The sequence below is a fragment of the Trachurus trachurus genome, assembly GCF_905171665.1.
Source record: "Trachurus trachurus genome assembly, chromosome: 1".
In the NCBI taxonomy this organism is placed as follows: domain Eukaryota; kingdom Metazoa; phylum Chordata; class Actinopteri; order Carangiformes; family Carangidae; genus Trachurus; species Trachurus trachurus.
Window position 1 is genome coordinate 4723640 of NC_139891.1, and position 14558 is coordinate 4738197.

The 14558-nt window shown below is 41.9% G+C and overlaps 1 protein-coding gene and 1 long non-coding RNA gene across 2 annotated transcripts in view; one reads left to right on the forward strand and one right to left on the reverse strand.

The window, feature by feature from the left end:
* LOC310990425 overlaps positions 1–2950 on the forward strand; it is a 167479-nt gene extending 164529 nt beyond the window's left edge. Inside the window, exons 2-3 of the long non-coding RNA XR_014595577.1 lie at positions 2320–2559; positions 2810–2950. This is a non-coding gene — a long non-coding RNA (uncharacterized lncRNA). The remainder of the gene's footprint in view (positions 1–2319; positions 2560–2809) is intronic.
* gnav1 (guanine nucleotide binding protein (G protein) alpha v1) overlaps positions 1–12082 on the reverse strand; it is a gene marked incomplete at its 3' end in the record, with an annotated part of 31075 nt that extends 18993 nt beyond the window's left edge. The window contains exons 1-4 of the mRNA XM_083977762.1: positions 11660–12082; positions 11250–11341; positions 2989–3081; positions 1610–1770 (exon numbers count right to left, since the gene is read on the reverse strand). Coding sequence (XP_083833888.1) covers positions 1610–1770; positions 2989–3081; positions 11250–11341; positions 11660–11789 — 476 coding nt within the window. The 5' untranslated portion in view covers positions 11790–12082. The remainder of the gene's footprint in view (positions 1–1609; positions 1771–2988; positions 3082–11249; positions 11342–11659) is intronic.
* Between the last annotated feature and the right edge of the window lie 2476 nt (positions 12083–14558).

Below are 14558 nucleotides of genomic sequence, written 5' to 3' on the forward strand. Positions count from 1 at the left end.
GAGCAGCTTTAAGGATCAAGATTTAGGTTTAGTTTAAATTTGATTTTCAATTTATTTCATTTTTGTAGATTTGCTTGCTATTTATATCAGCTCTCATAATGATGTGGTAAAGTGATTCCTAATCTCTGGCAGAGCAGCAACACTACATCCAAGACACGCCAGATTATCTGAATGACTTTGCAAGCAGGCCTTGAAGTGTAGTATCATACAATTACACTGTGTGAGGTCAGTAAAATCATTATATTTGACCTTGCTTACTTATAAATAAATCTAACTAACCTGCAGGTTTGTTCAAGATGTGGCCACCTGTGCTCTTGTCCCGTACGCCCTCCTATTAGTCATCTCACCGTGTTCACAGATCTCAGCAGCCGTGGCTAAACTACAAGAGGTGAGTTGTACTAGATCTGAAATCCCTTTAAGGTTAAGGTAGGAGTCTAGAGAATATATCGTGTCAATAATGTCCTCACGGATATAGAAGAACAAATGTGTGTCTGTGTCTGTGATGGTGACGTAGGGCGGTTCTCAGTGGGAACCAGGGGGCCTGTCGGTGTAGATAACCCCACAGCCGAGGCCTCTAGCTGGGGTAGGGGATGAGAACAGACAGCCTCCTGGTGGGTCCCAGCTCTGTGTTCACTCTCTGTCACACACACCATCCCCTCTGCACTCGAGTCTTATTTACCGTTTTCATCCTCAACCTCACTTCTTTATTTTCAATACTGCATCTGCACAGGTTTGATTTTTCCTTATATTTGCACATTTTTAATCTGTGATTAATTTTAATCAAACCTGTAAATTTTTGAAATTTGTGAGCCATTAATTTGCTTTTATATGTGCACAGGCAAAACTAATACCAAACTAGGGATGTCACGATTACTTGATTTCACAATTGATCGTGGTATTAAACACCACAATTAATTGATCATAAAGATTCCTAAATACCATCGCTTTCACAAAAATTTGATTGCCTTATTGGCAGATGTGTGCAAAAACAAAGGTAAATGGACCAGTAACTGTGCATTTACATTGAATTGGTAGGAATTTAAATGTTAGCCTGTCATTTTTAATTTAAAAAAAAAAGCAAAACAAAACAAAAAATGATTAAAATAAACGCAAACATTTGGTATAGATAACAATTTATGACCTGAATATTTCAAACACTTCCCCTGGGGATTAAGAAGTGGTCCTATATTAATAGATACTGGAAATGTTTTGTGTAAACAATGAGTAATGTAATTATATTTGGACTATATTTGATTTTACACATTCATAGTGTTGTGAAATTAAATTAAATTGCATAATAATCATGATAATCGTAACACCGTGATTATTTCTCTGACAATAATCGTACCAAGAAAATCTATAATCGTGACATCCCTATACCAAACAAAAACAATTTCAAAGATATTATAAAAATGCATCCAACAGTTATGGAGTTACACATATTTAACAGTTACTGTAGTCTGTCTCCCTCCCCCCTGTGCTTTCTACTCTACAGACTCTGATTCCCAGCGACAGCGAGCACACGGCCAAGCATCAGCAGCTAAGTCTAACTAATTAGACCCCTGCATCTCCTCAGCCCAGCGGGAGTGTGTGCTGCAGGAGTACTCACTACAGCGCCGAGTCATTAAGCTCATACTCGTATCCCCGGGCCGCCGCGGCCCTCACCCCCTGGTCGGTCCACAGACCGGACAGGGCATGGCTCAGGAAAGGAAACAGCACCTGTTCTTCGTCAAAACACCGCCCACACGACAGGACAGAATGGGCGTGGACCTGTGTGGAGAGAGAGAGGACGACAGAAAATGTGGATGGATGATGAGGGAGGAGTGGAGGCCAGATGGAAAAAAGGAAGTGAGAAAAGTTTATGAGTCTGTCTCTAGTCTGTAGACTTGGTAATCAGTGGGATGCACAAAGAGTGGATTTGCATGCACGCACACACACTCTGCTGACAGTAAATAGAGGAAATACTTTGGTCATCATCTCCCAGCAGATGTGCAGAGTGGGCGGACAGTGTATGAGCTCTGATACTTGTGACAATGAAGTTAACATCACAATCAAACCACCCACCTATCGTCTAACTTTCTTCTCTACGGTCATGCAAACAAACTGTTTCTGCCTGTGAAGCAGTAGCGGCTGCCGTGCTCAGATGCTTCTCTCTAGTGGTGATCTGGGAGCAGTGCAGGGAAGTTAGTGTGAACAAACTGACATAGAAGACAAAGGTGGATGAGAGAGGCAGAGACACATGTTGAGAGGAAGAGTTAAAGGAGAATTCCGGTCATTTTTGACACACCACTGAACTCATATAGTGTACAGTTTAAACAGTATAAACTTTGTGTTTTTGCATGTAGCCACTCACCTCAGACAGCCGAACTCTGAAACATCCTGGAAAGACATTACTATCCGATCGCAGAGCGCCTGCTCTCCCCGCCACAGAAACAAACACTTTTTCCTTGTTGTGATGATTTCTTTACAAAAATAAACGGTGGAGCAGTGCAGTGGTAATGTCCAAAATATCTCCGACCGTTTATTTTAGTAAAGAAATCATCACAACAAGGAAAAAGTGTTTGTTTCTGTGGCGGGGAGAGCAGGCGCTCTGTGATCGGATAGTAATGTCTTTCTAGGACGTTTCAGAGTTCGGCTGTCTGAGGCGAGTGACTACATGCAAAAACACAGAGTTTATATTGTTTATACTGTTTATACTGTACACTATATGAGTTCAGTGGTGTCTCTAAGGATTCCAGTCATGTACCATAGATATTTGATTGTTTTTTGAGTGTTTGTGGTGGTTGAAAGAATTGCCCCCATAGGTTAGCATTGTTGCTATCCCTAGCGCCGTCTAGCCATGGTGTAACTCCGGTTTGCCTGCATCAATTTTAGACGCGTTTTTTGCTCCCCCCAACACTGGGTGACCATCAGGACAACGATTTAGGGGTCAAAAATGACCGGAATACTCCTTTAAGTGATGGACATGGGGACATGCAGATGAACTACCTTGTTCCTGCTGTTCGCCAGGTTGATCCGGAGGACGCCCATGCCGTGGAGGACAAACTTCATGGAGGTCAGGAGGTTATCCAGCACTGCAGGCTGCCAAAAGGCAAAGGTCAGAGGTCAAGTTCATGAACACCCATGGCAACATGGTAGAACAAGAGTCAAAACAAAAACCTGACACCAAGTCAGAAAAGTGATTCACTAAATCATTACACTTTCTAATTATGTCAAACATTGTTGTGTTTGAACAGGGTTTACTTCAGTTTGATTTGTGACTCCTCTGTAGAATAGCACAGTTGTTTTCATACAAGACAAACATGGATGACTTTTGTAGTAAGTTCACTGAACAGCTCAATACAACTGTGAAAAACCTTCTGAAGATTGTTCATAGGTAACATCAGCCCCGGTTATTCTCAAGTTCAACAAGTCACATGTTGCACTTTGTTCAATCCATACTAATGATTGAGTGCCACAAAAACATTGTGGTTTTACACTGGAGTGTTAAATCTGTAGCCGTAAGTAAAGACTCAAGTAAATCAGTGGTCGCTGCTGACTTTGATCCTGTGCTGCAATGAATGGAAATTAGTGGCCATCTGACAGTTTGACACACAAATGTGAAATGCATGAGAAAAAAAACTTTTCCTGTTAACAGATCCACTATAGATACAGAGCAATACAGGTGTCATGTGGAGGCATTGTTTCCATCTTATCTAACAAATTCACACACATATTGTTTTTGGCCTCCAACATAATATCAGGTTCTTAAACTGTTCAATGTTCAGCTGTGTTGACAAGCTGGTGGTTGATTTTGTCATTTGGTGCTGCAGGTAGTGAGTGAACACTGTGTGTATCTGATGTTTTTCCACAAACACAGCTGCCTGCTGATCACTGTGGTGAATCTGGACAAAAATGAAACCTGCAGACTGTAAAACCAAAGCAATGCTCTTAAAAACACTGCAACAGTTTGAGGTAACTCATAATTCACGATGAGTAACACCTTATACACAGTTAAGTGATCTATTGTTAATATGAAAAACGTGTTGCTTTACATACACACGAGGCTCATCAACATAACCAAGTCGGACATTTGATTTACTGTAAAATTAAAACTAACATATGCACGACAAATATGTGCGTGTGTTTGCGTCTATTGCACTCCGGTGATGAGTAATCAAGACCACAGAGAGTGAAAGAGAGCACGCACCATGTTTATCATCATTAAATCAACTCATAACTCTGTCTCAGTGTTTGGAGACCAGGAGACCTAGAGTGATTGAGTGGCATGACTCCTACAGTGTGTATGTGTGTGTGTGTGTGTGAGTTCTCCGTCACTCTGCTGCCAGTTACAGATAAGCTTCACATTCCATCACGATTCTATCACAGTCTGGTTGCTCCTCTCTCTCTCTCTCTCTCCCTGTGTTTCAGTGTCCAGATTGAGATGTGTTGCTCTCCCAGTTAAATGTGTGAGAGGAGATAAGTGAGTAAGGTGACAGGGCTTCATCTGAAGAGCAGAGCTGGGCACAGCGCTGCTGACATCATGACATCAGGGACAAATTAGTCTCTCTTAGTGGAACCGACGGTGACAGCGCTGCATTGATTTGTGTCAGAAATAAGCTGCTCTGTGTGTTTGTCTCCCCCTGCCTGACCATCACTGTCACCAACCAGATATGCAGCTTCATATCACTCTAGATTTCTTATATAATAATAATAACACATTTTATTGGCTTAAGAACAATAAATATTGGACCTTTCAAAAGGCAGTCTTGAGGTTTGACAAGTGCAAATGTGACCCAAGACAACAAACACTGCAGTCACTGGAAAAACGCTGCAGGCAGTATTTATGACTGGGGGAGGCTTTCAGATATGAAAAAGGTACAAGTGACTGAGGAAAGCTACAGCTGAAGAGGAAATACTTCTTCATACTTTCATTTAAAGGTCAAGTTTGTTTTTCAGTTGTGTAAGGCTGCTCTGTTAAAGGAGCTACGTAACGCTGTGTAGCTACAGCGTTACAGCTTGAGAACAAATATTGTGAGTTTAGCAAAATCAAACTTCATGCATTGTTGTTTTGCCTCCGTTTCTATCACTTAATTAGTTCTACTGAAGATAGCATGCTCTAGCTAGCTCCAGTACAGCCAGACCAAGTTGTCTTTTTCCAATAGCGAGCCACTGTAGCTACAGTATGTGGGGCTGAAGGGCTGAAGAGGCAGCACCATAGCTAACGTCTTTAGCTGAAGCTCTTGACAAGACTGGTTAGTAAAGAGCTAATGCTAACACTGACTATGTAGGATATAAAAACTATAAAAACGAATATCTCCTTAAAAGAGGGAAGTGCTGCTGGGGCTTCTTGGTGATCACAGGTGCTATTTGGAAATTGCAGGTGTGGTTTGCTCCCAAAAGTTTAAAACTGCAAGTCTTAAAAAATATCCCAAGGCACACTGTAGGCTTGGTGAATCTTTTTTTTTTTTTTTTTCTCTCCAAATGCCTTCATTTTACATGGGCTTTTCTCAGCAGTGAGTTACACACCTGCACACAATAACTGAAGAAAGGAGGTTCCTGATTGTGTGCAAAAAGTAAAAAAAAGAAAATAAAGGGGGGAAAAAAAGAAATACGGAAAAAATAATAAGGAAAAAAAAAAGATAACGATCTGATTTGATTTGATTTGGATCCCCATTAGCTGATGTAGTTTACATCAACTATTCTTCCTGGGGTCACACTTACCAGAATACATTTAATAGAATCTTACTCAGTTCATATTTGTATACAAGATCTTAACTCACTGTAATTCCCACAGAACAAAAAACATATTATCATTTGTTCACAGACAGAGAAAAGTCTACAGTACATCATCACTGAGGCCTGCATGTTTTGTTGTCTGCGGTTGTACAATCCAAAAAGTCTCAGGTTGGAGTCTTTTACATGGTCACAACTTCAACCCTTCAGCGTGTTGGGGTTTTTGTCCCACCTTACAAATTGCTCCTTTAATGTTGGGCAGCTGCTAATTTAGGACTTATTGACTGACTGAACCTTATTAGATGTGTTGCCAGTGTGAGGCCACTGATGAGTTTATTAAATGACTATTAAAAATGTGAGTGTTGTTGTCCTGTGGAGTGTTTGACCGCTGGTGGCACTATGATGCAGAACTGTTTTTATGAGTGAGTCCCCATTTGTTTGCACGTCGTGGACTCACACGTACATGTACAAACATGCAGGAAATACGATACACAAGCTTGACGATGTGTTCCCACGCTTCCGACAGAAATCAGACAAGAGGAAGAGCGCTAGCTGGTGTAATGTAAGTGTTTTAATCCCTGAAGGTTTAAAATGTTCAAACAATTGGCTTTGAAAATGTTTGATGAGGAAGGAAACACATTCATCAGGCCTCAAGGTCCACTGCATGTTTTGGTGAATGGCTGCATAAGTCTGCTGGATCCTGAGCTACAGAGAGGCCTTTGAACCTACATTAGAAAGGCTTATGTAGGCAGCATGTAACTTCAACTCTCTCTCATCCTGTCTATCTCTGCAATGTCTGTTCAAAGCGAAGGCAACAATGCCAAAAAAAAAAGTCTGCATGTACAGAATGAACTTGCAGCATATCTGAGTCCAAAAAGGTTCTCTACAAATGATAAAATATGATTATACAACATTACAAATTACAACCCCTAAAAATTACCCTGGCTTTAAATGAACAAAATTGTGCCAAGCATCACAACCTCAGTATTTACTGTAGCCTGAGTCAAATGTTAGATTGTGCTTTTTTCCCCCTCTGATTCCCCAAAGTCACACATGATGTCACTGACCCAGTGTCTGTACACTCATCTCTGTCTTCAGCTACTTCATTCTTCTTCCTTCCTTCCCTCCCTCCCTCCACCTTTGTCCTCCTTATCAGTTGGTTCCCAGTCCCTCCCTGTCTGACTCAAGGTGGGAGAAGAGGGAGTGAGAGTTGGAGGTCATCGTTGTATAACATCAGACATTTTATATAGACCGTCTTTGTAGCCGTTCTCTCAAAGTGACAAACAGTACAGTATGTGCTGCAAACTGTGACCAGCATGTAGCTTCTGTTTTACACACAAGTCAAAACAAGAGTGTCTTCTACTCCACATTTATCCAGAGAGGTGACGTAGAGCTGATAGTGGATTCAGATTACCATACAATGACACACCTGCAGCCCGAGGCTTGTGTGTGTGTGTGTGTTGTTTGTCTATCAGCTTACAAGGAAGTCCAACAGACAGAAATCTCTCCCACCTCTCTAAACCTTTGTTTGCAGTTAATACCACCACCACCACCACCATCAGCAGCAGCAGCAGAGTCAGCAGAGATATTACAACTCTCATTGCAGCAGTGTAATCTCTAATCCTTCCAGACACACTGAACTATTGTTCTATGGTTGTCCAGTTAGTATGTTTGCTCCCTGGGCGCAGAAAAGTCAACAGCTGTTAGCTGTCGTCGTAGCATTTACCACAATAAGACAACAACAGGGAATGTGTCTGACCTGCTGGTGGCCTGATAAGTAATCATTAACCAGAAACTGTTCCGCTAACAATGGATAACTAAGTGTACATGAGTGTGGTTGTTGGTTTTACGCTCTGTCTGTTTGCCAACAGAGAGATCTTTCAGTTTTTTTTTTTTTTTTAACAAATGTGTTTATTGATATTTCAAGCTTTACATACTTAAACACACTTACAGATTGTTTCTTGTTAAAAGCTTTAAATTCCTTTGTTCCATATCTGAGTAAAAGGAAAGGCCAAAAATAGGAACAGCATGAACAGAGAACCTATCAGCAAGGTGGTTCCATATTCTTATGACAGTGTCAGAGGTCTGAAAGTTAAAATAAATGATTGAATAGATAATAAAAATATTGATAATTATGTAATTATGTAATGTATTTTTAAAGTATATTTTTGGGGCTTTTTTGCCTTTAATGGATAGGGTAGTTGAGAGAGAGAGACGGGAAATGGGAGGCAGAGAGGGGGAATGACACGGAGGATAGGACCGCTCGACGCGGGATTCGAACCGAGGCTGCCTGCAGCGAGGACTATAGCCTCAACACATGGGGCGGGTGCTCTACCAACTGAGCTAAACACCGCCCCTTATTGAAACTTTTTTAAAGAAAACTTTTCCTCGCCAGAAATATTCACGCAAACATCTGAATCAACAGAGAGAATCTGAAAAATATTAACTCAGTTCAGAAATGTTAACCATTGCCACATCAACGCACACTCACTCACACACACAAAGCATCACTCTTGTTGACAGAGAGCTGTGTGTATTGGAAGAGAATGAAGGGAAAAATCTCAGTCCGTCAGCCCATCCACAGTAAAAACAACACCACGGCCCGGGGCTGCAAATAAAGGAGGGATGAGACAAAGAGGAGCCCCCTTCCTATGTTTCCTCCCAAGCAGGTTCTGTCATGGTCCTAATGCAATAGAAACCTGGCTGGCAGGGCCACAAAGAGCCAGGCAGAGAAATAAAGACACAATGTTTTCTTGCTGTGCCTGAATGCAATATGTGTGAGGATGAAGAGCGTGAGGCGGGTTTGAAACCTTTTTACTACAGCACTACGCATGTTCAAAATAGCAGGTAGGTGCAGACGTCAGAGATAAACACAAACGCATGTGTGTAAAGATATGCACTCAGGCCTGATGTGTGTGTGCACGCTTGTGTTTGTGTGTAAGAGGGTGTGACTGTGTTTGTCGTGGGAGGCTGGGATAGTCAGTCAGTCAGTCAGTCAGTCAGTCAGGGAAGGGAAGGGAAGGGAAGGGAAGGGCGGGTTAGTGGGTAAGTGTCATTTTTCCACTTGAAAATAAGGGCGTCACCTGAGAACAGAGGCGAAGCCAACTGACAAAAGAGAGCTAACTACTGCAATTAGACATGTGTTATTACATGTGTGCATGCTCTCTGTATACTGACTATAGGGCTGTATGTAAGTACTACTGTATAGTGAGTTTGTTGAGACCCACTGTGTTTAGCTGGAAGTTGGGAAGGCTCCAACAGATGCACAACTACACAGTATATATAGTGTGTATATGTAAAAAAAAAAAAAAAAAAAAGGAAAAAAAGTGTGTTTATATATACATACACACTTTTTTCTTTATACACCTTCATTATAGTGTTGTAGAAAGTAATACCAGACCAAAACATCTGAACAACCACTGAATGAAATGTTCAGATGTTCATCAAGGGTTAAATTATAAGAACTCACCTGATTTAATCTGGCAACACCATCAGCTCAAAATTAAATTTGTCCAATTTCCGCCGCCCACAAAAATAATGACATTCCCATCAGCCTCAGGTGTATTTTGTTTATTAGTGCTAATGAGGAAAGGCTAGCATGGTAACAAGCTGAACTAAAGCTGCGCCATTTCACTTACACCATAAGCAGACATCAGATATGTTAGTTATTGCATTGATGTTGAAAAACACAAAGAGAGAGAGGAGAGCTGAGGTGTCTTTAATATCGAGGAATGCATTCAAACATCCCAGCTGCCTGTGCAAACAACTGGGACCTTCATTTGTCAGATCAGTGTGCAAGTGCACAATCCTGGCCAATGAGCATCTGCCAAATTGTGAAGTTTGACAGTGCTTGCTTTGCATATTTCCAGAGCACGGATATTATCTGAGCTCACAGGACGATCACACACATAAACACCACCCTCCTGCATAAATACAATCCTCTTTTTAAGTAACGGTAAAGTCATCTCAGGTTATCGGAGCCTGGTTTCTGTTCTTTCAGCCTCTTTCTAAAACTAAACACAGCGTGAATTGTGTCCATCCTCATTTATGAAGTTTGCTCAGTCTGACAGTGAAGACAGAACATAATGGAGACAGACACGGACCACGTCTCTCGTCACATACTTATTATGTTTATGCTTTACAGAAACCAGGGGGAGGAAGGGAGAGACAAAGCTCAGAAAAAGCTGCAGAACAGCAAAGGGAAAAGAAGAGAGTAAAAATATGGTAGGAGGTAAAAGGAGGGGTGTGGAGGAAGCTAAGCCTTTGGTAACAACAAGCTGGTGGGGGTGAAGCTTTTCTGTGTGTGTTCTCCACTGTTCCCTATTCTCCCCACCCCATCCCTAACCCCTAGTAGAACAGAGGAATTTGGCAGTGAGTCGCTCACAACGCACACACACACAGACAGAAGAGCAGATGCGAGCCAAACCACTGCATACCAACTTGGATCTGACCCTGGGTATCAGGAGAAATCTCAGTCCCCCACAGGAACTAAGCATCGCCTCCTTTTCAATCTCATCTCCTGTTCATCTCCATCACTGCCTCTTTTATCTTTTATCTCATCTAATGTTCAGTCTGTAATGCATCGGCACGCCTGCAGCGTGAACCGACCTCTTGACTCTCTCCTGTTGGAGTCAGGTTCTTACCTGAAACTAAATTAGGAAAATAAACCCAAATTTAAAGGTACATTGTGTAAGAATTACTCCCATCTAGCGGTGCAGTTGTAGATCGCAAGCAACTCTATTGTATTTTTCATGCTGCATTCACGTGAAATTGGGCAGACTGCAGACGGACGACAGCCGATGCACGTAACGGCATAAACAAGCTGTAAACAAGTGGTCCGTCAGCACGAGGCAAAACAATACACGTGACAATATGTTGTCATGGCGATGTCGTATTGTTTACCTGACCCACGTTTTACCGGCTTTCTCTCGACTTCTGTGACTAAAATGACATCTGGTTTGTTACCGACGGCCGTCTGCCCGACTGCAGGTGAATGCAGCATCAGTGTAACGCTCCATTCCTCCTCACTGCGTTACCACGGTGACTTTTCACAGACGCCACCTCGACCTGAGCCGACAGCTCCGGTGTCTCCGCTGAGTTTCCGTGGTTTCCTACCGTCACGCTGCCACTGAACGTAAAAACATGGAGACACCACATGGCAGCCAGCACCGAGCTTACCCGCTCCATGTAGATATGAATGATATGAACGGCTAATTCAGAGCTGAAAGGAACACTTCAGTTTGTTGATGGGGGGGATTACTGGTTAATGAAAAACAGACTTTTTAACCAAATAATTGATTTTCATGAATAGATAATAGGAGAAGTTACACAATGTCCCTTTAACGCAAGTCATGTTGGTCTATTTAAAGCATTTACTCCTTTCTGCTTCCCTTCCTGAGATAAGAGCGAAATGTGATCTGCTGGAAACCACCACACCAAAACCACTGCATGCACATACAACTTTATCTGATAGAGTAATAACAGACAGGAGGGAGGTTGATCAGTGTGTGTGTGTGTGTGTTTGTGTTTCCAACCTTGAAGCTGGTTAGCTCTTGTTTGGTGAATCCATTACTGTGGATGATCTTCATCTGTTTGACCAGAGTGCTCTTGCCGCTCTCTGCTGCACCTGCAGGAGGTGATAAAAAGTTGTTTATTAACCTGATTTTTTTTTTTTTTTTGTAATCCATATGTATCAAAATTAAAAAACATATTTTGCTGCCATCTCTTTTAATGAGTTTTTAATCCTTGAATCTGCAATGACTAAAACCAATCAGTGGCTCCTAAAGAGGATTAGAGACTCTGTCATGTGTTCACCAGAGTTCCCAGACAGATATGTGGGATTTTATAAGCCACAGTCAAGAGGTGGTGTTGGGAGGTGTTAGATTCACATGTTGACACTCACATACACACACTCAGGTATAGGCTACAGGGCCGTCAGTCTCACCTAGTAGGAGGATTTTAACCACGTTCATCTCCCGCTTGGCGTACTCATACAGGTCTCTGTCTATCTTGGAGCTGTGTATCCTCGCCTTCTTCTCCTCCTCTGTTACTTCGGTACCGAGGCACAGTCCCATGCTGAGCACTCATCTCCCCCCGGCCCCGCTCACACAGGAAAACAAAGACAGGGATCACCCCGAGTTTGTTGTTTCTCCAGGCTGCATGCTCCGAGCTCTCCTCACTCTGATCTGATCCTGGGAATCTTAACGCTGCAAAAAAAAAAAAAAAAAAAAAAAAAAACTTCAGGCCATCTCCGAAACTCTCTTCAATCTTCGCAGAGAGTCGGAGTCGTGGTGTGTAGAAACAGTTGATTTCACGCTGCGCTCCAGGAACTCCTTCTTCTCACTGTGTGTCAGTGTCTAAACTTTTTTTGAAGGGACCGCAGAGAAAACACACAGATACACACACAACTGCTTAGTGAGTGTGCGCCACTGCGGTTCAAACTGTGCTGTGCCGCCTTGGCGCAGACCGCGGCTCATCCTGGAGCGCCTCCCTCCTCCCACTGCAGCCTGCTGCTGCTGCCGCTGCTGCTGGAGCACAGATGGAAAAGTTTTCGGAGTCGGACTTCCCTGGGAAGTGACGTGCCCGGAGACAAAAGAGCTGATCAGGCAGAAAAAATACACACCGGCTCATGTGTCACCTGTGCTTATGTTGGAGTGGGACTGGTGGGAAGGAACTGAGTACAGTTAGGCTACTCTATTTTTCAGTGCTTTATTTATACATTTTGTGCAACTATATACTTTCACTCCACATGTACTTTTATTCTTTGCATTAACCACTAGTTCATTTTTTTTAAACCTTGGGGTCGGGACCCCACGTAGGGTCGCCTGGAATTCAAATGGGGTCGCCTGAAATGAAAAAAAATTACTGATAAAACCCCTAACCCTGACCCTTTTAAAATAATTATTATTCTTTTTTAAATTGAAAAATTAATTAATTATGGACACCACACACAATCTTAAACAACTGTATTCTATACTTTCACTTTGACGACTATAAATTGAGTTCAAATAAAATGCAACATATAAAAATATCTGAGCTGGCTCATCTTGATTGATGGGGTTGCCAGAAATTTGTGATGTCAAAATGGGGTCACGAGCCAAAAAAGGTTGGGAACCACTTGTTAGTTGTTACTTACCAAGGTAAGAGTTTGTATAATTAAACAACGCATATGGTGACTTTTAATAAAAGCTGTTAGAGCAGCTTTAAATATGAAAACAGTGTCTGACTGAGGTTTTGCACAAAAGAGTTTTCAGCACTCAATCAAATACAAATATATTAAATGTTTAAATTAAATTAGAAAAAGACAAATATAAAATAGTTTTTCCATACCGCCCTTAATATGTTGCCACTTTGACTTTTAAATACAGGATTCATAACTGATTGTGCTTCTAAGTGAGTATGTTTTACTCGCTACAAGAGCAGGTTTTAGGACAGGTGTGTATGAAGTAAATCCAGATGTGCACAGTTGAGCAGTCCAGGGCAAAGTCAGCATAAAAAGGACAAACCTCCTGTGGTGGACATGAGTTGTGTGATTCAGCTGCTGAGTAGGGGTTTACTTCTATAGCTGGACCATCAGTTACATAACTGCCCTGTCCCCTCTGCACTTTGTACCCCGGGGTGAATGTCCAGAGCCGACACACATGAGCTGAACCCAGATCAGCTGTAATCACAGTTATGGTTTATGATGCTTTTATTGCAAGGCTGAAAATTGAATTACGCTGTTTTTTCACTGTCTCTCCTCCTCACAGTGTGGGACAGAGTCCAGGTCGTAACTGCTAGTTTCTTTGACTCATTTTCCTGTCAAAAATAAATGATTTGTATTAATCGAGAGATCTGAGGAGGTATTAGTTTTATCTAACTAAATTTAATTTAAATACAGCACAGATAATTCAAAAGATTTTTTTTCTGTTGTCCTCTGGTGAGCTTTTATCCAACCACGGTGGTACTGTACTATGGTCAATTTCATTAGTGCGGCCATTTTTGTCAAATGTGTTGAACTTCGAATTTCTTCACAAGAAAAACCTTAAGCCTTTACAGTATTTCCAGCTGCTGCAGCTTTGAGCAAAAGGCCCTGAGTAAAATAAATGTTTACCGTCATTATTTGGGCCACTGAAAATCATAGCGGTGAAAAACAAAACATGATAGACCAAGTAGACCAATTAAATGTGGAGAGTGCGAGTGAGCGAGTGGGCGTTTAACACTGTGGACTGCTGTGCCCCTCAGATAAGTGACAGGATCCTTGGTGCAGAAGCTCCTCCGTGGTGCTCGGGTCGGTGGATTAAAGACTCTTTGTGCTGGTAATGAGGTGACGGTTTGCAGTTTTTGTTCAAATACGAGATCAGTGTGAATGGGACAGGAGCAGTCGGACTTAGCGGTTTCTGAGTGGCTGTGGCCTCATTTCACTGACTCAGCGAAGCGTGACTTTGTGCTGATCCAACAAAGATCTCTGTCATCAGACTGCACGCACCATGCTCCTGCTGTAAAACACACATCAGACCAGGCTTTACTGTATTTTACCAATTTATTTAATAAAGGGAAATTTACACACTACAATACAGAGATTGAAAGATTGTGAACATTTCCACTGTTTTAATATTTAGAAACTTAGTTATTTCTCGGGTTGCCACCATCCCACCGTCCAACCAACACACACACATTGACAGTTCACATCCAAGTAATGTGCCGCATGTAATGACAGGAAAAGCATACTTGAAGTAACCTTCAAGTCTGACAATGACACCAGGTCCCAAATCTTAAAGTTATTGGATTGTCTCATGAAAAAGGAGAAGAGGACGTTCTAGTTTATTCTCTTGAGTGTAAACGTGAAGACTCAACAACTTCAG